We start from the raw sequence: 22,416 nt of genomic DNA, 5'->3' as shown, positions 1-22,416 counted from the left end.
GTTCCCAAGTTCTCAGGGCAGCCCCCAGAGCGCCAGGGGGCACCCAGGACGCGCAGCGCCCCGGGCAGGGCGGGAGGGGGCGGGCACGGGCGGGAGCAGGGTGAAAGCACACGGGGAGGAGAAAAGCCAGCTCCATCCTCTTCAAAACAGTTGCCGCTGGTGGCAAAAAATATATTAATCATATCTGTACATGTGTCGTCTCGGACAGAAGGAAGGGAGGCCTCCTGGCGCCTCGGAGGGGCTCTCTCGAAAAAGAGGTGACGTGGGGGGAAGGTCCCGCGAGGGCAGGGCCCCCCTGCAGCCCGGCGCCCGCTGGAGCCGCTGTGGGCGTCGCCCACTCCCCACGGCGGCGGCCACCTCGGCAGTTCGCGCTCAGCTCTGCGGCCCGCCCGGGGCAGGGGACAGCGGGGCAGAGCCCCCCCGGCGCCTCGCGCGGGGTCCAGGGTCAAATGTGCTGGTTGCTCTGCAGCAGGGAGGTGACCGTGTTCTGCAGCGCCACCGCCACCTTCTTGGAGGTCTTGCGCAGCAGCGGGCTGTCGGGGTGGCGCTCCTTGAGGTGCAGCACGTGGCCCTCCTGGCTCTCCGAGGTGCAGCCGCACTCCTCGCACACGTACAGCTTGGCGCGCCGCTCCTTGTACGCGTACTTCTGCTGCACGCCGTGGATCTTCTTGAGGTGCGACTCGAGCGAGCAGCGCTGCGTGAAGGCCTTGTCGCACAGGCTGCACTTGTAGGGCCGCACGCCTGCGGGTGGGGGGGGACAGGGTCAGGTCAGGGGTCCCCGGGGTGCAGCGTGGTGGGGGGGTGGGGCACGGGGGGGGGGCGCCGATCACCTGTGTGGGTGCGCACGTGCCTCTTGAGGTCGAAGGTGTCGTTGAAGCCCTTCCCGCAGTAGGTGCACAGGTGCCGCTTGACGTCGTTGTGGCACTTCATGTGGCGGTTGAGCATACGCTGGTAGGTGAAGGCCTTCTGGCACACGTGGCAGGTGAAGACGCCCCCGCTCGGGCTGTCCCCCAGGGTCACCTGTGGGGCAAGACAGGGGCCTGTGACGGGGGCCATCCCGTGGGCACCCGGCCCCTCCTTCCTTCCCACCTACACCCCGGAGAAGGGACCTGTGGGCCCTCGGCCGCGGGGCCTGCTGGACACATCTCAGCCCACGGAGCCCACCCCAGCCTCACTCTGTGGTCCTGTGGTCGGGCTCAGACCCCAGGGTGGCCTCCGGGGCGCAGGCCATTGAGCAAGAGCCAGGGGACCCTCAGGACCAGGCCAGCACCCTGCTCCAGCCTTGCCCGGCCCGGTGGACCGTGGTCAGCGTCTCCTGGGGCAGAGATGGGCACGGGGCGGCGGGCATGGCCCTCCCTCCGTCCAGGGGTTGCTCGTCCTTCCCTCGGGGGTCCTGGGTGGGGGTCGAGCCTCTACAGGGTCGCGGCCTGCCCCTGGGGCCCCTCCCTGCTTCTCCTGGGACTGTCGCGTGAGGTGGCAGGGGGGCCCCAAAAAGGCACAAGGAACGGAGCCAGGTCGAGCGGGGCCTCCACGGGGCCCGGCGGTTTGCACCTCCCGGGCCTTCCCCGGGTGCCAGGGTGCTCCCACCCGCTCCCCGTGGCTCCCTGCCGTGCGGGTACCTTCATCTTGGTGCGCAGGAAGCCGTGCTCCCTGCTCTGAGGCTCCGCCAGGCGGCCGGTGTCATCCGAGGGCAGCTGGGCCACCACGCAGGGCCCAGGGACCACGCTGTAGCCGGGGTCGCGGAGGCTCATGTCCAGCGCCAGCGGGCAGGAAGGGGGCTCAGCGACCGACGGCTCCGGCTCGCAGTAGGGCTGCGGGGGGCAGAAGCCCAGGCTCACTGCGGAGAGAAGAGGGGCCCGATGAGGGGCTTGTGGGGGTAGGGGGGTCTTCAGGGAGACTCCCGAGCCTCCCTCCCTCCCGCCACACCCCCCCCCGCGACACCCCCCCCACGCCCCAGGAAGGGAATCAGCCGTCACCAGGCGCCCGGCGCCCGCCGAGTAACTTGTGTCTCAGTGGAGCTGGGAGGGTCCGGGCTCCCTGGCGGATTCCCCACCTGGGCCAGTCCCTCCGGATTCCAGGCCTCATCCACTCTCCCGGGCACAGGGACACATCCTCGCCCCGCCAGGTTCCGGGGAACCGGGCCGTTCCGACCTCTGCTCTGACGGACGTGGCCGGGGGCTTCCTTGCGCACAGAGGCGGCGGGGGGGGGCACCCGCCAGGCTCTGCACTCCCGTGGGCTGCCACAGGCCCGCGGCGGCGGGGCGGGAGGTCAGGGAGCAGCAGGTGGATGCGGCCTAACAGTCTGCCGGGCGCCCTGCCCGGCCTTGCGCAACTTCCCCGCAGCAGGACCGCTGAGACACGAGGGCCGGGCCGCGCCCTCCCGGCACCGATACCTGGCAGCCCTCACGCAGCCGCTCCCTGTGGCGTGCAGACACCTCACGCTAAACGCTAACCGGGACAAGGGGCCGGGCCAGTGACTCCCAGACAGAGAGGAGGCGGGACAGAGCTTCCGGCTGCAGAGCTGCGGAGCCACGGAACCACAGGGCCAAAGGACCACAGGGCCACAGCGCCACAGAGCCACAGGGCCACAGGGCCACAGAGCCACAAGGCCAGAGCCACAAGGCCACAGTGCAACAGGGCCGCAAAGCCACAGAGCCACAGGGCCACAGGACCACAGGGCCACAGGGCCACAGAGCCACAGGGCCACAAGGCCAGAGCCACAAAGCCACAGGGCCACAGGGCCACAGAGCCACAAGGCCAGAGCCACAAGGCCACAGTGCAACAGGGCCGCAAAGCCACAGGGCCACAGAGCCACAGGGCCACAGGACCACAGGGCCACAGCACCACAGATCCACAGAGCCACAGAGCCACAAAGTCACAGGGCCACAGGGCCACAAGGCCAGAGCCACAAGGCCACAGTGCAACAGGGCCACAAAGCCACAGAGCCACCGAACCATAGAGCCACAAGGCCACAGGGCCATAATGCCACAGAGCCACAGAACCATTGAGCCCCACGGCCACAGGGCTGCATCACAGAAGCCACAGAGCTGCAGGGCTGGGCCTGCAGCTCAAAGTCGTGACCATGCAGTTCAGAATTTCTTTGCAAAAAGGCAAGGCTCGGGGCCGGAGCAACAACACAGCGGGAAAGACAATTTGCCTTGCAGGCGTCTGGCCTGGGCCCCATCCCCAGCATCCCATACGGTCCCCCAGCACCGCCAGGGGTAATTCCTGAGGGCAGAGCCAGGAGGAACCCCTGAGCATCGCTGGGTGGGACCCAAAAAGTCAAAGAAAAAAAACAGGCCAGGCTCGCACCCGAGCAATATTTTCCACACTTCAAGGGAAGAGTCGAGGGGCTGGCGGAGGAGCAGCGGCCTGTGCCCGGCCCGTGCCCGGCCAGGAGGGGCCGCAGGAGTTCTGGGGGTCACGGTTGTGCTCAGGGCCTCTGGCCACAGCGCCGAGACGGGTAGCCCGAGGGCAGGGGGGCCCTTGCGCCCGGGGTGATGGGGGTAGCCCCGGGCAGGCGGGAGCGTGCGGGGGGAGGATGGTGACTGTGAAAGCGCCCAAGTTTCGGGAGAGGCCCCAGTTCTCGCCCCCTCAAAACACAACAAAGCTCGGCCTGGAGAAGAATGCGCCCGCCCGCCGCCCAGAACCCGTTCTGCTGCCACTGGCGTCCGTCTGTCCGGGGACTTTAATGAGCCACCTCATTCCAGGGGTTGATTCACCAGCGCCTGGCCCTGGCCTGGCCTCTGAGCTGGCACGGGGCCAGGTCGCAGCCTGCCCGAGGGGCCGCGCAGTGGGCGGACTGGAGCCCTCGGGCCTCCGTCCCGCGGTAACTGCACTCTGCTCCCGGTGCGCCGCCGCTTCGGTGCAGTTATCTGGCCCCACACCCTGGAGCCACCGCCGCCGCTCCCTCCAGGCCTCGAGTCCTCCCCCTCTCTGTCTTCCAGCCTCAGACTGCTGAGCGAGGACACCCCCCCAAAGCCGGGGCCCCCCACCCCCACCCCCATTCCGGGAGGACAGCAGGTGAGAGAAAGCGGGAGCGGGTGTTCAGGGTTGGGGGGGCAAGGAGCCCCTCGTTTTCGGGGACCAGGTTCTGCTCTGCTCCAGGGCGGCTGGGGCTGGATGGGCAGCGGAGGGTTCCCCCCCCCACCCAGTCCACACCTGGGCGCGGGCCGTGCCACCACACGCGGGCAGCACCCCTCGCCCTGCCGCTCCTGTCCCTGGGTGTCACCAAGTGGCACCCAGTGGCAGGAAGCAGAACTGGTTGGACCCTGCTGTGTGGCTTGCTGTCCCCTAATTAGATGTTTCCGGTGAGGCGCTGGCCTCTGGCTACCCAGGGCCCGCCTACAGCTGTGGAGTGTGGCAAGACCGTGCCAGCCGGGCCCTCTCCCTGCCCCCTCGGGGGTTGGGGTGCCCCTGTGTGTCTCCCCCTGCACAAGGGTGGGGGGGCCGGGCACGGGGGCGGGGGAAGAAGGTGTAACCACCCTCTGTCCCGTGCAGCAGCGTCAGCTGACCTGGGCGCAGGGGTGACGGCCCACTGGCAGACAGGAAGCCCCTGCGTGAGACAGCCTCGCACCACGGCACCCCTGCTGCCCACCCCCAGGCCCGCGGATCGGCTGGCACTGCCCAAAAGGAAGCCGGTGGCAGTGGCTGGCCGGCAGAGGTGGCGGCGCTGCAAACAGGCACACGGGAAGGCACCCACACGGACGCAAGGGGCGTCCAGCCCACACGGGGACGGGGCAGTGGGCTCTGGGCCGCGTCCAGGTGGAGAGCACCCCACACCTGCCCCCGGGATGACCATCTGGTGCGGCGGGCCCTGGGCCAGCGGGCGGGGCAGCAGCTGGGCGAGGCACCTGCGTGCAGCATCCCGGGTGCCGAGGGCCACATGTCCTCAGGGGCCCCAGGCCGGCCTGCTTGGCCTATGTGCCTGGCCTGGACTGAGGGGGACCAGGCTTCCCCGAGAGGCGGAGCTGCAGGGCACCTTGCCGTGGGCTCCAGGCAGGGCATCCGAAGTGGGGGGGGAAGCGCCCCCTTCCGGCTCTGCCGCTCCCCACATCTCTGCCCGCTGTGGCCCCGGCTGCCCCCTTCCCCGTTTCTGGAAATGACCGGGAACCCCCAAGGGGTACACACCTTCAGCGACCCCCTCCCAGAGGGCCTCCTGGCCCCACCGAGCCCCAGGCACCAAGGTCTGCCCCACCCCCAGACTGTGCGAGCAGCACAACAACACAACAAACCAAGATGACAAGAGCCTCGGGTCCTGCCAGCCCTTGCTGCCAGCAGCCAGTGACCCCGCTGGCCAGGACTCGGAGCCTGGGATGGGCAAGATTCTAGAACTGGGCCCCAGGGGCTGGCGGGCTTCAGCCTGGGACGGTCCTTACAGAGGTGCTGGGGGTCTCAGAAGACCCCCCCGCAGGGAAGTCACACCTCAAACGCCTTCCTGTCCCCCCCTCTGCAGAGCGGGGTCAGGGCTTAGCTGGTCACAGCGTGCTGGGCTGGGAGTGAGGGAAACGTGTCCAGTCGGCTCCCGGGGTCACGCTCGGCTGGTGATGGAATGGCCCAGCCAAGGGACAGGCCACCACAAACACCACCCCCCGCCCCAGCCAGCGGAGGCACCCGAGCGTGGCCCCAGAACATTCCCTCTCATTTCCAAAACCTGTGGGAAAACATCCTGGGGGCCGCGGGCTTTGGAGAGGCCGAGCCGAATCCTTTGACTTCTCCCCCTTCCCGACCCTGCAGGCCTCTCCCTGGCCGCCGCGAAGAGGGTCCATTCTCCCCCGCGCCCCAAGGCCGGGCCGCCCACCCTGCACTCAGGGAGCAGCCGTACGCAGCCGCCAAGCCCTCCTGGACCCCGCCTGGACCCCTGGGGTGAGGGTGTGCCCCCACCCTCCTGGCCGGGAGGCCCCCCCCTCCCCCGGCCGGAGCAGCAGCCCAGGATTGGAAGCCGCGGCCGTTCTCTGCCCTTCGTAAGTCAGCGCCTGACCTGTTCCCCGCAGGGATGTGAAGTAAAGCTAAAAAGCACCTCGCGGCCAGCCGGCCTCACCTTTACCACAGTCTGAGTTCAGTTATCAGATCCGGGGCGCAGCGGCTACGCCGCCGAGGCGCGGAGGTGGGCGGGGGCACTGGGACCAGGGGGCTCAGCCCTGGGGGTGGGAGGGGTGAGACCCACTCTTGGCCCAGCCGCAGGGAAGCTGGCCGGCAGCACACAAGAGCCTGGCTAGGGGGCAGAAGGACGGGCCCCCCTCTTTGCTTCAGTTTCCCCAGGGGCACAGTTCCCCCCCTTCTGAGGAGGCTGGGAAGGGAGGGTTACACCAGCTGCCCGCGGTCCCACCAGAGACCTCACTACATCCGCTGTTTCCGATAGCTGATCCGGGAGAGAAACTGAGGCCGGAGCCCTCCCGGGGCCCGCTGGCCACCCTGTTCCCCCAGTTTCCCACAGGGCCTGGGGCCTTGCCAGCGCCTACAGATCAAGGGTCAAAGTGGGTTGGTTAATTACAACCTCTCCCCTCGGAGGGCAGGAGGCGCACCCCGCCCTCTGCCTGGAGGAGGTGTTCCCAAGGAGAGACCCCGGTGCGTGGGGTGGGGAGCTGCGGGCGGCAGGAGGAAGCCTGCTGCTCCTTCCGAGTGCGTTCGGACGCTGTCCAGGCTGCTGCCGGCAGCCAACGAACAGGGCGCCCGGGTGCGTGAGCTTCCCCGGTGTGGCCTGGCGAGGGACCTGTCCACCCGGTGTCTGCGTGGTCCTAAGCGCTCGGGGCCCGAGCCGGGAGCGCTGGCTGGATGTGGGCACGGCGGGGCCACTGTCACTGGCCTTCAGCAGCGCCCAGCGCCCGCGGCGTCCGCTCGGGGACTCGCCTTACGCCTCCCGCAAATCTCGGCCGCCCGGCCCCGCTCGCTGCGCCCGGCCCGCGGCGGCTCCGCTCCAGTGCCCGCTCCCGCTCATAAAAGTCCCGGCCGTCGGGATTTATGACCCCGGAGCGGGGGTCGCCGGAGCGGTGACACACCCCGTTACCTCCCGAGCGCGCGCGGCCCGGGGGCGCCGGGGCCCTGGGAACCGCCCCGCCCCGCCGCCCCCCGCGCCGCGGGCTAACGGGGCCCCGCGCGCGGCCGGCCGCGCCGTCGGGGCGCCGCGGGGGCGGGGGGCGCCTCACCTGGCACGTAGATCTCGCCGCGCTCCTCGTCGGGGAGCTCGCTCCAGTTCCGCTTGCACGTGGACACGCACGGCTTCTTCACCAGGAACGCGCGGGGCATCGTGGACGCCGCCCGGCCGGCCCGCGGCCGCGTCTGTGCCTGGAGCCGGGTCGGGGTGCGACGGGGCGGGCGCGGGGCGGGGGTCCCGGCGGGCGCGGGGCGGCGGGGCGGGCGCGGGGTCGGCGGGCGCGGGTGCAGCGCGCGGCGGCGGCGGCGGCGGCGGCGGCGGCGGCTCGGCGGGCCCGGCTCGACTGGCGTCCCCCGCGGCCGCTCGGCAAGTCTTAAAGCGCGACCGGCCCGACGGGTTCACGCTTTATTGGCTCGCGGCGGTGCGTGTTGGTGGCTGGGGCGGGGTGGGGGGTGATCTGGGCTAATTAGCTTGGAGTGGCCCGGGCGGCCGCGGACGGCGCATGCGTTGGGAAATAACGGTGACAACCCACCTATTTGGTACCTGTCGAACCGGTTTTCGTGCCGCTGCGGGTGAGGTGGCCTCGCGGCCTGGGCGGGGTGTCCGGGCGGGGGCGGGGGGCGGGCGCCGGGGCCCCCACCCCGCCCGCCGCCGCCGCCCGCGGGGACCTCCCAGCCGGGCGTGCCGGCGTCGGCCAACGGGAGTTTCGGCGGAGCGGCGGGCGGGCGGGCGGGGGCAACGTTACTCGCACCGGCGCCCGCACGCTCGGCCGGTGATGAAATGAAACTCGCCCGGCCCGGCCCGGCCCGGCCCGGGAGGCGCGAAGCCGTCGGGCGGGCGGGCGGGAGCGGGCGGCCCGGCCCGCACCGGTTGGACCGGGCCCTCTGTCCCGCAGGGCCCGCAATGAGCAACTGGTGGTTCAGCCAGAGTATCTGCCGGGCGCCAGCTCGGGGCCAACGGTGGGCGGAAGGCAGGACGCCCCGTCGGCCGCAACGGGGGGGGGGGCCGAGAGACCGGCAAGCACGGAGCGCTTCCTGGAGGAAGGGACATTTGAGCTACTCGGAGCCCACCGAGATGGAGAAAGACGCCCCCGTCGTTAGGACACGCGTGCGCACACACACACACACACACACACACACACACACACACACACACACACACACCTGGAGGAAGGGACATTTGAGCTACTCAGAGCCCACCGAGATGGAGAAAGACAGAAAGACGCCCCCGTTGTTAGGACGCACACACACACACACACCAAACAAAATGGCCAGATTGTAGGTGCTACAAAGGCCAAGCTGGCGACTCCGGGAGGGACGAAGGCAGGGAATGCATCTCCCTGCCGGGTCGCTGGAGCCCACCCTGGCTGAGCCTAAGCCCGAGACCCCCTCCAGCGGTTCCTCATGCTCTGTGTGACCACCACTAGCAAGTGACTGGGACACTGGCCCCAGGCCAGCGCTGGGCATCTCTTGCCTGCTGACCAGTCCAGGCCGGAAAAGATCCTCTTCCTCCTCCCCACATGCCCCCCCCCTCCTAAAATCAAAGACCGTGTTTCCAAGTCCTGGTCACATAAACTCCGTTCTCGTATTCAGTCTGGGACGGAGGAGGAAGTGAGTGATAAATGGACTCACACGGTTCAAAAGTCAAGAGGCAAAGCGGGGCAGCTGATAGCGCGCAGGAGTCAGGTCGGGAAGATAGCGGAGGGGCGGGGGGGGGGGGGGGGGGAAGGTGTGCTTCCAGACACCGTCACCCTCTCCGCTTCTCTGCAGCACGCCCGGGGTGGCTGGGGGGAGAGTGGCCTTCCGGGGCTCCCAAGGGGCCTTTGGATTTGACTGGAATGTGTTGCTTTCCTGCCCTCTTCCTCTTCTGCTCCCCTGCTTCTTGGGGTCCCCCAGAAAAAGGATGCGATGAGAGCTCTGCCCGGGGGCGGGGAGGGGGGGCGCAGAGCGACCTTTGCCCCCTTCCCTCTCCTTTCCCGAGGTCCACACTTTCCTCCACTCCCGCTCTGCCCCCTCTGTGCCATGGACACAAAATGAGCTTTCCCTGGAACAGCCGAGGAGAAACCATGGCGGGGAGGGTGCCAGGGCTGTGCCCGCGGGAGGGCTGGCCCCGGGGCCCTCACCCTAGCTGGCACCTCGCTGGGCGTGTGTCTGTCTCCGTGGAGAGGAAAGCGCAGCACCGTCGCCATCCACGAAGAGCAGGAAATCCAGATTTGTACATGAACTCAGCTGATTTGTAAATGTTGACTTAGAAATTGCCCCAAGGGTGGGGCCGGAGAGATAGGACGGCAGGCGGGGCGCTGGCCTTGCACGCGGCTGACCTGGGTTCGATCCCCAGCACCACAGAGGGTCCCCTGAGCACTGCCAGGAGTGATCCCTGAGTACAGAGCCAGGAGGAATAAGCCCTGAGCAGCACAGGGTGCAGCCTGAAAAACAACAAAAAAGTGTTGGGGGGGTTAAGGAATGCGGAGGGAACTACGGAGACTGAGGCGCTTGTCCTGCTCGCAGCCCTGAGCACCGCCCAAGCTGATCCCCGAGCACAGAGTCGGGAGTAGGTGCTAAGCACTGGCAGGTGGGGCCCCCAAACAGCAAAAGAGATTTTCCTGGGGTTGCAGTGCTCGGTTAGGGAGCTGGGTGCATGCTTTTTCTTTATTATCTGTAACATTGTTTGGTTTGGGGGGTCACACTCAGTGGTGCTCAGGGATCACTCCTGGCGGTGCTCAGAGGACCGTATGGGATGTCGGGGATCGAACCAGGGGGCAGCTGTGTACAAGGCAAGTGTCTTAGGGCCGGAGAGCTAGCACCGCAGCTAAGGATCTTGCCTTGTACTTGGCCCACCCTGGTTTGATCCCCGGCATCATATTTGGACCCCTGAGGACCACAGGCATAATCTGAGCACTGTTGGGTGTGGCCTCAAAACAAACTAAAAAAAAAAAACCAAAACACCTTAACCCCTGTACTCTGGCCTCTGTTTTTTTCTGGGTGGAGGGGTACACACCTCGCAGTACCCCTTACGGTGTCAGGATTTAACCATTGTCACAGCCACATGCAAGCACGTGCTTTCTCCTCCATCCTATCTCTCTGGCCCTCTGAGCACAGGCTTTGCATGCAGGTGACCCTGGCTTGATCCCCAGCACCACATTCGGGGTGTGAACCCCCAGCACAGAGCCAGGCGTTGTCCCTAAGCACCACCAGGTGTGACCCCCCCACCCCGCCGGCCCCAACCAAAACAAATTTAAAATGTGTACACCATGGGGGCTGGAGCGATAGCACAGCGGGGAGGGCATCTGCCTTGCATGCGGCCGACTTGGGTTCAATTCCCAGCATCCCATATGGTCCCCTGAGCACCGCCAGGGGTGATTCCTGAGTGCAGAGCCAGGAGTAACCCCTGTGCAACGCCAGGTGTGACACAAAAAAGCAAAAAAAAAAAAAATGTGTACACCGTGGAATGAGCCAAGGGAATGGCTTTCTGGGTCCCACCTGAGCTGGGGGGGGGGGGCAGCAGCAGACTGTGTGAACTTGGGGGCACACAGCGCTGAGCGGCGCGCCCTGTGTGGGCAGGCGCCGGGCCCTCTGCTCCCACGGCGCCAGTTAGAAATCGCTCCCTCATGCCCGGCAGCCCGCAAATATTGACAGAGCACCTGCCATCTGCCCGCCGCGCCCTCGGGAGCCGGGGAGCTGAGATGGGGACAGGGGAGGCGGGCGAGCCAGGGAGGGACAGAGCCCGGGGGCCATGGGCAGGCGGGTCGGGACTGGGCAGAGTCTGGTGTACAGAAGGTTCCAGATAGGGGCAGGAGGAGAGGGGCTGGACCGGGGGGAGGGGGCTGGGGGGGAGTGTCAGGACTGGAGGTACGGGGGTGGGGGGACTTGCCACTGGGGAGGCCACGGCTGGTCTGAGCTCACTCTGGGTGTCCTGAGGGGTCCAGGGGCGTGATAGCCATCAGGGTGGGGGACTCTGGGGCCTTCTTGGCATGGGGGTGGGCAGTCCCCTTTCTGCAGGCCCAGCAGCCCGCAGCCTCACCCCTCCACCGTGGAAACCGCCCAGCCCCACCGCCAAACCTCAACCAACTGCCAAGCTACCAAATTGTCTGTAGCTTATGGACCGCGTGGCCGCCATACCTCAAAATTTTGGGTGGTCCTAAAGGAAAGAGAGAGCTCAAATTGGAATGCCCTGCCACAGAGGCGGGGTGGGGTGGGGGATGGGATTGGGGGGGTGGGAGGGATACTGGGTTCATTGGTGGTGGAGAATGGACACTGGTGGAGGGATGGGCTCTCAAACATTGCTTGAGGGAAAAACAAGCACGAAAAGGTGTGAATCTGTAACTGTCCCCTCACTGTGACTCACTAATTAAAAAATAAATTAAAAACATAAAAAAAAATTTTTGGGTGGTCACACCTAGCAATGCTCATGGGCTCCTCCTGACTCTGCACTCAGGAATTACTCCCGGCAGTGCTCAGGGGGACCATATGGGATGCTGGGGATCGAACCCGAGTCGGCCGCGTGCAAGGCAAACGCCCTCCCCGCTGTGCTATCGCTCCAGCCCAACACCTCAAAATTTCTGTAGTGCCGTCAGCCCAGAAGGATCGCAGCAAGTCTGGTGGGAAAGTTGGCAAAAGCCCACCGAGCTCACGAGCCTGAACGGTAACAGAAGGCTCTGCAGGCACCGGCGGGCACAGCAGACCCTCAGACGGTGAGTTAGTGACTTTCCAGTGGTCACAAATGGACCCCTATTAATCCAGGACTTGGCCGTTCCATTTGCCTTCGTGTGGTAACACACAGTTTGAGGTGCACGTGTGCCTGCTCGGGTGCAGGCCGGGGTGTGGGTGGGAGCCGGGGACACTGGCGGGCAGGTCACACCGGTGGTGGCACAGCTGTGGGAACACTGAGTGCCTGAAACCAACAGATGATGAACAACTTGGTAAATCATGGTGTTAGAATAAAAATTAAGGGGCCGGAGCAATAGCACAGCGGGGAGGGCGTTTGCCTTGCATGCGGCCGACCGGGGTTCGATCCCCGGCATCCCATATGGTCCCCCAAGCACCGCCAGGAGTAATTCCTGAGTGCAAAAGCCAGGAGTAACCCCTGAGCATCGCTGGGTGTGACCCAAAAAGCAAAAAAAAAAAAAAAAAGAAGAAAAATTAAAGAAGAAAAACTCAGTGGAATTAAAAACAAAACCTCCATGGAGGAGCGAGGCCCCGAGCAGGGGAGGGGTGCGACGCCCTTTTCTGCAGGGCTGCCACCGGCCTCCCAGCCCCCAGCCTGGAGGCTCCGGCAGGGAGTGGGGGGCTGCCGAGTGGACAGACGCCTCCTGAGGCAGAGCTGAAGAGGCAGCCCCAAGGCCACCTGGGACCTCAGCCAGGGGTGCCGAGGCATCTGCCTGCCTGTGGCACTGTCCACCCTCCCCGCTCCTTTCCGGCTCAGTTAGCCATCGGCCCCCGGGTCAGCCTTCCCATACACCCACCCTCCTGAGCCCCCCATGGCTACTAGCCCACATCAGTCACTCGCCTCCCGCCCCCACCCACTCCCTCAAAGCCAGCTGTCCCCTGTTCGTACCCTCGGCAGGGGCCCATCACCACGGCCTCCTGTAGGTCCCGGACTGGCTGGCTCAGCCTCCCCTCAGATTCCTCCTAGCCTCCTCCCAGCCTCCCCTCAGCTTCCTCCCAACCTCTGCTCAGCCCCGTTCCAGCCTCCTCCCAGCTTCCCCCTCAGCCTCCTCCCAGCCTCCCCTCAGCCTCCTCCCAGCTTCCCCTCTGCCTCCCCCAGCCTCCTCTCAGCCCCCTTCCAGCCTCCCCTCAGCCTCCCCCCAGCCTCCTCTCAGTCCCCTTCCAGCCTCCCCTCAGCCTCCCCCCAGCCTCCTCTCAGTCCCCTTCCAGCCTCCTCCCAGCCTCCCCTCAGCCTCCTCCAAGCCTCCTCCCAGCCTTCCCTCAGCCTTCAGCTCCAGCCCTCCATCTCCCCCCAGCCTCCTCTCAGCCTCCTCCCAGCCTCCCCTCAGCCTCCTCCCAGCCTCCCCTCAGCCTCCTCCAAGCCTCCTCCCAGCCTTCCCTCAGCCCTCAGCTCCAGCCCCCTCTCAGCAACCCCCAGCCTCCCCTCAGTCTCCCTTTAGCCTCCTTCCAGCTTCCTCTTCCTCCTCTCTGCTGCTCCTCCTGGGCCCTTGGAGTCAAGAGTACAGACTCCACTTTCAGTCACACCCCCCCTCTCTGACAGGTCCGTGGTGCATCTACTCTCTGAAGAGACTCGGGGCTGTCTTGCAGGGCCCCCGTGTCCAGGGTACGTCTGTGCATTGCCCCTCACACTGTTCCCAGTGGCCTTACTCAGCTGGGAGCCCACACTGGAAAATCTGCCTTTTTTGTCTTATTCGGTGTGTGTGTGTGTGTGTGTGTGTGTGTGTGTGTGTGTGTGTGTGTGTGTGTGTGTGTGTGTGTTGGGGGGGGGGGGATGGCCGTGCCCAGCAGTGCTTAGCTCTGTGCTCAGGGGACCCACCTGGGTTGGCTGCAAGCCAGGCCAGCACCTTAGTGCCAGCACTCCCCTCTCTGGGCCCCGACTCTGCGGCTCAGTGCTGGGCATCATGCCCCCGGCCGGCCCTGACACCACACGACCTGGCAGCTACGTCCACTGTCCCTTGCATTACACCACTGACCCAGTTGGCCAAGTGTCTTCTGGGAGTGGCCCCGGTGGCCCCTGGATACCACATAGGAGGCCCCCAAATCCACTATTTAGAGTATACTGCCTTCTAGGCCTTCTAGGACCCCCAAAGAAACCCACTAGCACTGCCCACCAGGCATCCCAGCCCGCCTCACTGCTGGCCTCTCTGGATTTGCCCGTCTCCCAGCACCTCCTCTCCCACTGCCCAATTACAGATGAGGAGACAGGCTCAAGATCCCGCAGGACCCGCGGGTCCCTCGACAGGGAGTGGGTGTGAGGGCGGGTGGGCGTGGAGGGGTCTGGCTGTGGTGCGGTGCCGGGACTCAGGGGTCCTTCCAGTCTGAGCCGCGCTGGCGTCACTGAGGGCTGGGGCAGACCCCACCCTGAGCCTGGTCAGTGGCTGGGGGTCCTCGCTGAGGGTTCGAGGGGGCTGCTGCCCACGAAGGCCGGCCCCTGGCTGGGCCTCCCCTGGGCCCACAGGCAGCTGGGAGCCAGTGACTCCTGCAGATGTGTCCACCGTGGGTTCCGTCTGTCTAGACCCGCGGCGCCCCGAGTTGCTGGCAGAGGCTCAGCGAGGCCAGCGTCGGATGTCCTGCGCCTTTGAAGCCCGTCTGCTCAAGTGTAAAGGGGTTTAATAACCGTGAGCGGGAGGGCTGGGGTGTGCAGTTATCAGCACCCCTGGGCCTCAGACAGGGAAACCAGACAGGCCCGGTTCCCCCCTCGCTGCCATCCCTCCCGGCTGCTCTCAGCCTGCCCCCTTTCATCTGAGGGTTAATTAGTCGGGCCGCCGCACCCCACAACCTCCTGGGCAGGAGTCATCGCTCCATTTTACAGACGGGGAAACTGAGGCACCTAGAGGGAAGTGGTTTGGGGCTGCCGCCTGTGAGTCAGCAGCGGAGCCAGGGTACTCCACAGCCCGACCAGACCTTCCGGCCGGACCCGTCCTTCGCGTCGCGGTGGATCTGTCTCCGTGCCCCTGGCACCCGGGGGACCCCAGGAAGCTTCTCTTGCAGCTCCCGGCCCGCCCCTTGCAGTCCCCACCACCTGGTGGAGCGGGGAGAGACGTTGGCAGGGCGCACGGGGGCTCAGGACTGTTTCATCTTCAAAGCGGGCTAATTAGAGCCCGAGGCCTTAGTCACGGGCCGGCGGTGGGGTCCGGGCGCCCCCCGGCCTGGGCCCCGGAGCCCCGGATCCAGGCCCCTGGGAGGCCTCGGGCCGGGTGGCCCATGGGTGCTGGCTCCGGGCGCACGTCGTCCGCGTCCAACCGTTGTCTCCCGGCGCGGCCCGGCCCCGCCCGCGGCCCCGGGGCCCCACGGCCTCGACCCTCCCTGGCCCGCGGCACAGCCTGCGGCAAAGGTCAGCCGCTTCCGCCGCCGCGACCCAGGCGCCGGCTCCGCGCCCCCAAGCCCAGCGGGTGGGGGGCCGGGCCGGCGTCGGCCAAGCCAAGCCAAGCCCTGCGGCGCCCGCCCGACCGGTTCAGCCGGGGCCGCGGCGCGCGCTTCCTGCGGGCGCCCTGGGACCGCACCTTGAACCCCGCCGCGGCCACCTGGGCGCCCGGGGCCCCGCACCCGACGCTGCCCCGAGGGCGGGGCCCAGGTGCGGGGCGCGGCGAGGTGCGCGCGGGGGGGGCGCCCTGCCCCGCCCCGGGCCCTCAGCTTGCTCGCACGGTCCGGGGTGTCGGGGACCCCCGGCATCCCGAAAAGCGGGGCCCACCCAGCCCCGCCGCCCCTGCCCGGGCCTGCGGCAGTTTCGGCAAAGGGGGGCAGCGCGCAGTGGGACAGTTACTCAGCCCCAGCGAAACCGACGAGTCGGCACCTGCAGGCGGGCGGGGAAGCGGCCGCCCCGTTAGGCCCCGCCCCGCCCCGCCCCGTTAGGCCCCGCCCCACCAGAGGCCCCGCCCCGCCCCGTTAGGCCCCGCCCGCCCGGAAGCCGCCGTCCGGCCCCTTGCCCCCGGCGGCTGAGTCAGGGGCGGAGTCGCCGAGCCGGCCCGTTACCGCGGGCGCCGGGGGCCGGGGCGGCGTTGTGGTTTCGGTGGCGGCCGCGGGCGGGCGCCTAATGAGCTTTCGGCACGCACCCCGCGCCGGCGGCCCGCCCGGGCGTCACCCCCGAAACCTCGGGGCTTCTTCCGGGTGCCGGAGCGCGGGGTCCCCGCTGGCGCGTGCGCGGGGCCCGGGGCTGCGGGCCGGCGGCTCTGCGGGCGCGCGGGCGCCCCCTGGCGGCGTCCCACCCGCGCTCCCGTGCGGGTCTGCAGGGACCTTCGGCCCCGACCATGGGGCCCTTGAGCCGGGAGACGTGGGCCCAGCGCCTGGGCGCCTTCCGGGCCAGCCCGGCCGCTTTCCTGGCGGGACCTGAGGGTGAGGATCTGGGCCGCGACCTGCTGAGCGACCTGAGGAGTGACAAGCTGAGCGATCAGATCAAGGTAAGCCCTGCGCGAGCCTGTCACCGGCGGCGGCCGCTGCGTCCCGAACCAGAGCCGCGCGGTGCCCACGCTCGTGTCCTCCGCAGGTTTCCTTGCTGGCCCTGAGCTTGGAGTACCCCGCCGAACTGTGGCCCGAGCCCCCCGCAGCCGAAGCAGCCGCCACCTGCCTGCTGGACACCCTCGTCCTTCTGCCCCCGCGGCCCACCCCGCTGCGGCGGCTCCTGTTGCTGGCGGCCACCACCGTGCTGGTGGCCGGAGGCGCGCTGGGCCCCACCTCCGCAGCCTCGTGCCGGCTCCTGCCACTCCTGCTGGCCTTGGCCTCGGGCCGGGAGCTGGGGCGAGGCCTCGGGCCCGCCTCCGAGCAGCGCCCCCTGCAGGCCACAGCGTGCGAGTGCCTGCGGGAGCTGGAGAGCTGCCAGCCCGGGGTGCTGGGGGGCTGCCTGGGGCAGCTGCGCGGCCTGCTGGGGCAGGACGGCCCGGTGCAGCCGCCCAGCCTGCTGCTGGCACTTGCCCTGCGCAATGCTTTGGCCATCCAGGCCAGGGCCGGGCTGCAGGGCCCGCTCCTGGCAGGGGACCCGCCCACCCAGGGTGGCCCCTGGAACTGGACCCTGGCCGAAGCGATCGAAGGCCGCCTTCTGCCCCAGGCCGCCGGCTGGCCGGCCGCTGAGGACGGGGAGAGTGTCCTCGCAGCACCGGCGCCCAGCCCCGAGGAGGCCCACCAGCTGCGGACCACTGTCACCCAGCTCCTGGACGCCTCCTACCTGCTCACCCCTGCGGCGCAGGCCCAGCTCCTGTGGCTCTTGGGCTGGGCCCTGCGGGGCCGTCGGGGGCAGCCGCCTGCTCTCTTCAAGCCGCAGCTGGTCCGGCTGCTGGGCACAGCCCAGCTGGCCCTCCTGCACGCCGTCCTGGCCCTGAAGGCGGCCTTCGGCGAGGCGCTGTTCACCGGCCAGGACGAGGCCTTGCTGCTCCGCCGGCTCACCCTGGCCGCCCAGCACCCCGCGCTGCCGGCCGCCGCCCGCCTCTTCTACCTGCACTGCCTCCTGAGCTTCCCCGAGAACTGCCCGCTGGGCCCGGCCACCGCCACCGAGGCCCTCCCGCTGCTGCTTGGGCTCCCGCTGTGCCGGGGCCTCCTGCCCAGCCTCCTGGACGACCCCATGGCCTTCCTGGCCCGCCTGCAGCTGCTGTGCCTGCTCTGCACCAACGACGACGAGGAGGAGCAGGAGGAGGGGGAGAGCGGGGCGGGCCGGAGCCTCCGGCACTACCTGGAGTCACTGCTGGCCGGCCTGCGGCAGAGGGCGGCCCTGGAGGGAGCGCCCCGCGCCGCCGTCACCCTCTGTTTCCAGGCCTCCTACCTGGTGGCCCGCTGCCTGGCTGGGCAGCCCGCTGTGCTGCCCACGTTGACCCAGGGGCTGGCCCAGCTGTACCGCGCCCAGCCCGCACTGGCTCCCCATTTCGTGGACCTCCTGGGTCGGGTGGGCCCCGAGCTGGGGGACCCGCTGCGGGGGGCGCTGCGGCAGGAGGTGGTGTCCAGGCCCGGCGAGGACGAGGCCCTCTGCTGGCATCTGCAGATGCTGGCCGAGGTGGCGGGAGGGGACGGCTGGCGTGCCACCCTGCGCTTCCTGCAGGCCGCCGCGGCCCGCTGCACAGACTGGGGCCTGCAGCAGGCCCTGCTGCGCGTCTGCCGCGCCCTCCTGCGGGCCGGCGACAGCGGCGGCCTGGCCGACCTGCTGCAGATGCTGGCCCAGGGGCTGCCGGACCCCGACGGGCGCGACCATGCCCGCCTCTACTACATCCTCCTGGCCCATCTGGCGGGGCCCAAGCTGGGGGTGGCCCTGGCCCCCTCGCTGGCCGCCCCCGCGCTGGCCTCGTCCCTGGTGGCGGAGAACCAGGGCTTCGTGGCGGCGCTGATGGTGCAGGAGGCCCCGGCCCCCGTGCGCCTGCGCCTGGGGCCCCGCCCGGCCGCCGGCCCCGCGCCCGCCCTGCTGCTGCACGCCGACGCGCTGGAGCCCGTGTTCTCGCTGGAGCTGCGCTTCCAGGCCGAGGGCCAGCTCTACGGGCCCCTCGCGCCCATCCACGTGCCCTGCCTGGAGCCCGGCCGCCCCAGCCCCCCGCTGCGGCTGCCCCTGCAGCCCCGGCGCCCCGCGCCCGCGCAGCTGGCTGTGCGCGCCCTCTACACCACGCCCGCCGGCCGCACCTGCCACGCCGGCCGCACCTGCCACGCGCGCCTGGCGCCCCTGGCCGTGCCCTTCGCCCACCTCTTCCTGCCCTTCCCCCCACCCCCTGCGGGGGCCGGGCCCAGCTTCTTCGAGGAGCTCTGGGACGCCTGCCTGCCCCAGGGTGCCGAGAGCCGCCTGTGGTGCCCGCTCGGGCCCCAGGGGCTGGAGGCCTTGGTGTCGCGCCACCTGCAGCCCTTTGTGGTGGCGGCCCAGCCCCCCAACAGCTACCGGGTAGCCATCCGCCTACCCCCCGCGTCGCGGCTGCTGCTGCGGCTGGAGGGGGCACAGGAGGACGGCGTGCCCGTGGCGCTGCGCACCGACGACTGGGCCGTGCTGGCCCTGGCCGGGGGCTACCTCCGGGGGCTGGCCGCGGCCGCCTGAGCCCGCCCTGGCCCGGGAGGGCTGCTGAGGCGAATAGCGCTAGGTGGCCCCTTCCTTGTGAGGGGACCCGCCTGGTGGTACTGTCGGGGGCCTGTGCTCTGTCTGCTGAGCATCTTCCTGCTCCTTCTAGATTTTTTTTTTCCACTGGGGTGCACCCCCAGCAGTGCTCAGGGATCACTCCTGCTGGCGGGGCTGGGGGAAAACCACGTGGTGCCAGGATCCAGCTGGGTCAGCCACGCACAAGGCATGTGCCTTACTTAAGTCGCACACTGTCTCTCCAGCTCAAAAAAAAAAAAAAAGGCTTATATTAACCAAACCTCTTGGCTTTTTCTTTGGGTTCGTGGTTGGTGGAAGCAGATGTGGCTAGCGGGGTCAGAGGCACCAGCCAAGATTCGGGGTCCTTCCGGTCCCCCTGCCGCTGTTCCCCAGAGTCAGGCCTGGAGGCAGGAGAAAGACCCCTCTGCCGCCCAGCCCCGGGAGCCCCACTCTGGGCCACGGAATCTGCACGGAGAAACCGCTCCAGTTCCGCAGAGCTTCTCCGCCCGTCGCTGTCCCATGGGTTCTGTGCTGGGACTCCGGCTCCACCCGAGACAGCGGCCTGGGGCGGCAAGGCTGGGAGAGCGGGTGCCTTTCCGCAGCCCCTCGGCTGCTCGGCCAGCGTGTCCTGTTCCGCCAGCCGGACTGGGGCTCCGTCACTGGGGCTCAGCCTTCAGGGCCCCCCACTCACAGCTTCACACGAGCCGTGCCCCTCCCTCCTCGAGAGAAGATTCTGGAACGTGGAAAGTGAAAGCGGGTGTGGCTGAGCATATGTGTGACCTTAGCAGGGACACCCAGGACAGTGGGGTCCTTAGCTGGGGGCTGGCCCGGGGCAGTTCTGGAACCGATTGTCCCCCCTGTAGCTCGCCACCTCCCAACCTAGGAAGCCGGGCCTGGCCCCCGGCCACAGGCACAGGCTGCTCCTGAACAGGGGCCTCCGAATCGCAGGGACGGTGCCCTGTCATCACCTGCCAATGTGGCGTGATCCTGTGCCCCCTGGCCCCATCTGTCTGCCTTCCAGGTCGCTGTCCAACCTGGCTGCCCACCCTCTAGTGCTGGATGCTGGGTGACCCCAGAGACGCCCCGGGGATGCCTGCCTCTTTGAGCCCTCTGCCCCTCCCAGACCTATCCGTGGGGTGCGCTGGGACCGGAATTACTGTCTGGGGGTGTGGTTATGCTGGACGGATGTCAGGAGGCCAGAGCAATGAGGTTCTGGACTGCAGCTGTGGGGAGAGGGGTCCGGCAGATGGGGGGGATAGCCCTGAGCAAGCCTGCCCACAGCCCTGCCACTGTGCACCCATATGACTTGTCCCTGTCACCCCATGCTTCCCCAGAGCAGACCCCAAAGCCCCAGCCCCCACCGTCCCGCTGTGTGGCTGTGCCCCATATTCACCCTCGCCGCCTGGCTGCCTCCACTCTGCTGATGCCATGTCTGGCATTGGTCTGGCACATGCCAGCACCCACCTGCCAGCCCACTGCAGCAGGGGCCCGCCCGGGAAGGGGCGTCCTGCCGTAAACAGGACAGCCGGTCACCCAGCACAGCTTCCTGTGGAGCCGGAGTCCCCCTCCTGCTTGCAGCCTGTCGTGGCCACACTCAGCGCTGCTGGTGTTTGCAAGCGAGACGGCGTGTGCGCACGTCAGCAAAACCACAGAGAACTTTCCCGTCGGCATGTCCCCAACACTGCACAGGTCACACGTAGCACCAAAGATGCAGCTTTTGGGGCCCAAGCAATAGGACAGCGGGGAGGGTGCTGCCTCACGTGCAGCTAACCTGGGTTGGATCCCCGGCACCCCCTATGCACCCCCAAGTCCCACCAGGAGTGATCCCTGAGCGCAGAGCCACGTATGCCCACCCCCAGCGGAAAAAAAAAAGGCAAAAAAGATAGTTTTTTCTTCGGGGGCCGGAGCGATAGCACAGCAGGGAGGGCGTTTGCCTTGCACGCGGCCGACCCGGGTTCAATCCTCGGCATCCCATATGGTCCCCCAAGCACTGCCAGGAGTAATTCCTGAGTGCAAAGCCAGGAGTAACCCCTGAGCATCGCTGGGTGTGACCCAAAAAGCAAAAAAAAAAAAAAAAAAAGTTTTTTCTTGGGGTTGGGGAGATGGTACCAAGGGGTGTGGAAGCTTGAGCTTGAGCCCTGGTACTACCCGGGCCCCCTTACCATGACGTCTCGCCATGGAGGCCCCTGTAAACGTTAATTAGAGCATCCCTTGCTCTCTGAACTTCCGCCGTTACGGGACATTCTGCATTTCATCTGTCCGTGCCGGGTGAGAACATGGCCCTGTGTCTGCTCCTTTGTGGAGGGGGCGGGTGGCCGTTCACAGGAGTTCCTCAGGGAACCTCGGGTATAAATGGTGCCACTCAGGCCCAACAGTGCTCAGGAGTCACCCCTGAGCTTGGGTAGTGCCCCATGAGAGAAGCCAGGGCGCCGCATGGGCCTAAGCCCTGAAATTTTGCCCCAGTTGTCCCTCCTCTTGCCCTCAGGGATCGTGACCCCTGCCCCGGGCGCCCGGCACCCAGAAGTCCTGCCTGCACTGAGCATCTCTGGCCCTTGGGGAACGGGGCACATGATCATCCAACAAAACAGTCCCCGGAGATGACCTGGGCATTCTTGCCCCCTCTGTGCAGGCAGCACTGCCCCCTGCCAGAGACCCCCAGGAAATAGCTGTCTCTCTGGGGTAGGGCCCCGGGGCCACCGGCTGGAGAGATGAGCCGGTGAGGGATTTCCAGGTCACTGAAGACAAAGGTGGGGCTCAGTTCCCATCCTAACCCCCCAAAAAAATGTGGAGTGAAGAGACCAGGGAGGTAGTACAGTGGTTAAGGCACTTGCCTTGCATGCGGCTGAGCCAGGTTCCAGCGCCAGCACCACATATGGTCTCCTGAGCACTGCCAGGAGTGATCCCTGGGCATTGTTGAGAGTGACTTCAAAGCACCACCGGAGGGGCTGGAGCAATAGCACAGCGGGTAAGGCGTTTGCCTTGCACACGGCTGACCTAGATTCAATTCCCAGTATCCCATATGGTCGAGCACCGCCAGGAGTAATTCCTGAGTGCAGAGCCAGGAGTAACCCCTGTGCAAAAAAAAAAAAAAAAAAAAAAAAAACCACAAAGCACCACCAGGTATGGCTCCAAGTCAGCCCCCAAAAGTGAACTCATATTGAAAACATTTTTCTTTTTTTGCTTTTTTTTTTTTGCTTTTTGGGTCACACCCAGCGATGCTCATTGGTCACTCCTGGCTCTGCGCTCAGGAATTACCCCTGGCGGTGCTCAGGGGACCATATGGGATGCTGGGAAACAAACCTGGGACGGCTGCATACAAGGCAAACACCCTACCCGCTGTGCTATCGCTCCAGCCCCTCATATTGAAAACATTTTGAAAAACAAAACAAAACATCTTTCTCTTTAGACCAGGGGAAATGTTACACTTTAAAGTGAACTCGAGGGGCTGGAGCGATAGTACAGCGGGTAGGGCATTTGCCTTGCATGCGGCCGACCCGGGTTCGATTCCCAGCATCCCATATGGTCCCCTGAGCATCACCAGGGGTGATTCCGGAGTGCAGAGCCAGGAGTAACCCCTGTGCATCGCCAGGTGTGACCCAAAAAGAAAAAAAAAATAAAGTGAATGCGAG

General features: G+C 67.1%; 3 protein-coding genes across 8 annotated transcripts in view; 2 read left to right on the top strand and 1 right to left on the bottom strand.

Annotated features, from left to right (window-relative positions):
* LOC129406111 (serine/arginine repetitive matrix protein 3) overlaps positions 1-6,024 on the top strand; it is a 37,369-nt gene extending 31,345 nt beyond the window's left edge. The window contains exons 4-6 of one of the 6 annotated variants that reach the window (XM_055144054.1): positions 473-673; positions 3,948-4,023; positions 5,737-6,024. The gene's annotated coding sequence lies outside the window, so the exon portion shown is untranslated. The other 5 variants (XM_055144053.1, XM_055144055.1, XM_055144052.1 and 2 more) reach the window with 5 other exon arrangements.
* Positions 87-7,245, bottom strand: OVOL1 (ovo like transcriptional repressor 1). Its single transcript, XM_055144058.1, has 4 exons — positions 7,146-7,245; positions 1,620-1,837; positions 831-1,020; positions 87-741 (listed from the first exon to the last, which is right to left on the bottom strand). Exons 1-4 carry the CDS (start codon positions 7,243-7,245, stop codon positions 446-448), a joined length of 804 nt encoding a protein of 267 aa, XP_055000033.1. The 3' UTR covers positions 87-445.
* An 8,404-nt stretch (positions 7,246-15,649) lies between these two features.
* Positions 15,650-18,887, top strand: AP5B1 (adaptor related protein complex 5 subunit beta 1). The gene is made up of 2 exons (XM_004618531.2): positions 15,650-16,154; positions 16,241-18,887. Exons 1-2 carry the CDS (start codon positions 16,005-16,007, stop codon positions 18,749-18,751), a joined length of 2,661 nt encoding a protein of 886 aa, XP_004618588.2. The 5' UTR covers positions 15,650-16,004; the 3' UTR covers positions 18,752-18,887.
* The last annotated feature ends 3,529 nt before the right edge of the window (positions 18,888-22,416 follow it).

Source organism: Sorex araneus, chromosome 6 (assembly GCF_027595985.1).
Source record: "Sorex araneus isolate mSorAra2 chromosome 6, mSorAra2.pri, whole genome shotgun sequence".
Classification (NCBI taxonomy): domain Eukaryota; kingdom Metazoa; phylum Chordata; class Mammalia; order Eulipotyphla; family Soricidae; genus Sorex; species Sorex araneus.
The sequence above is the reverse complement of the archived record's forward strand: the minus strand, read 5'-3'. Positions and strand labels throughout refer to the sequence as shown.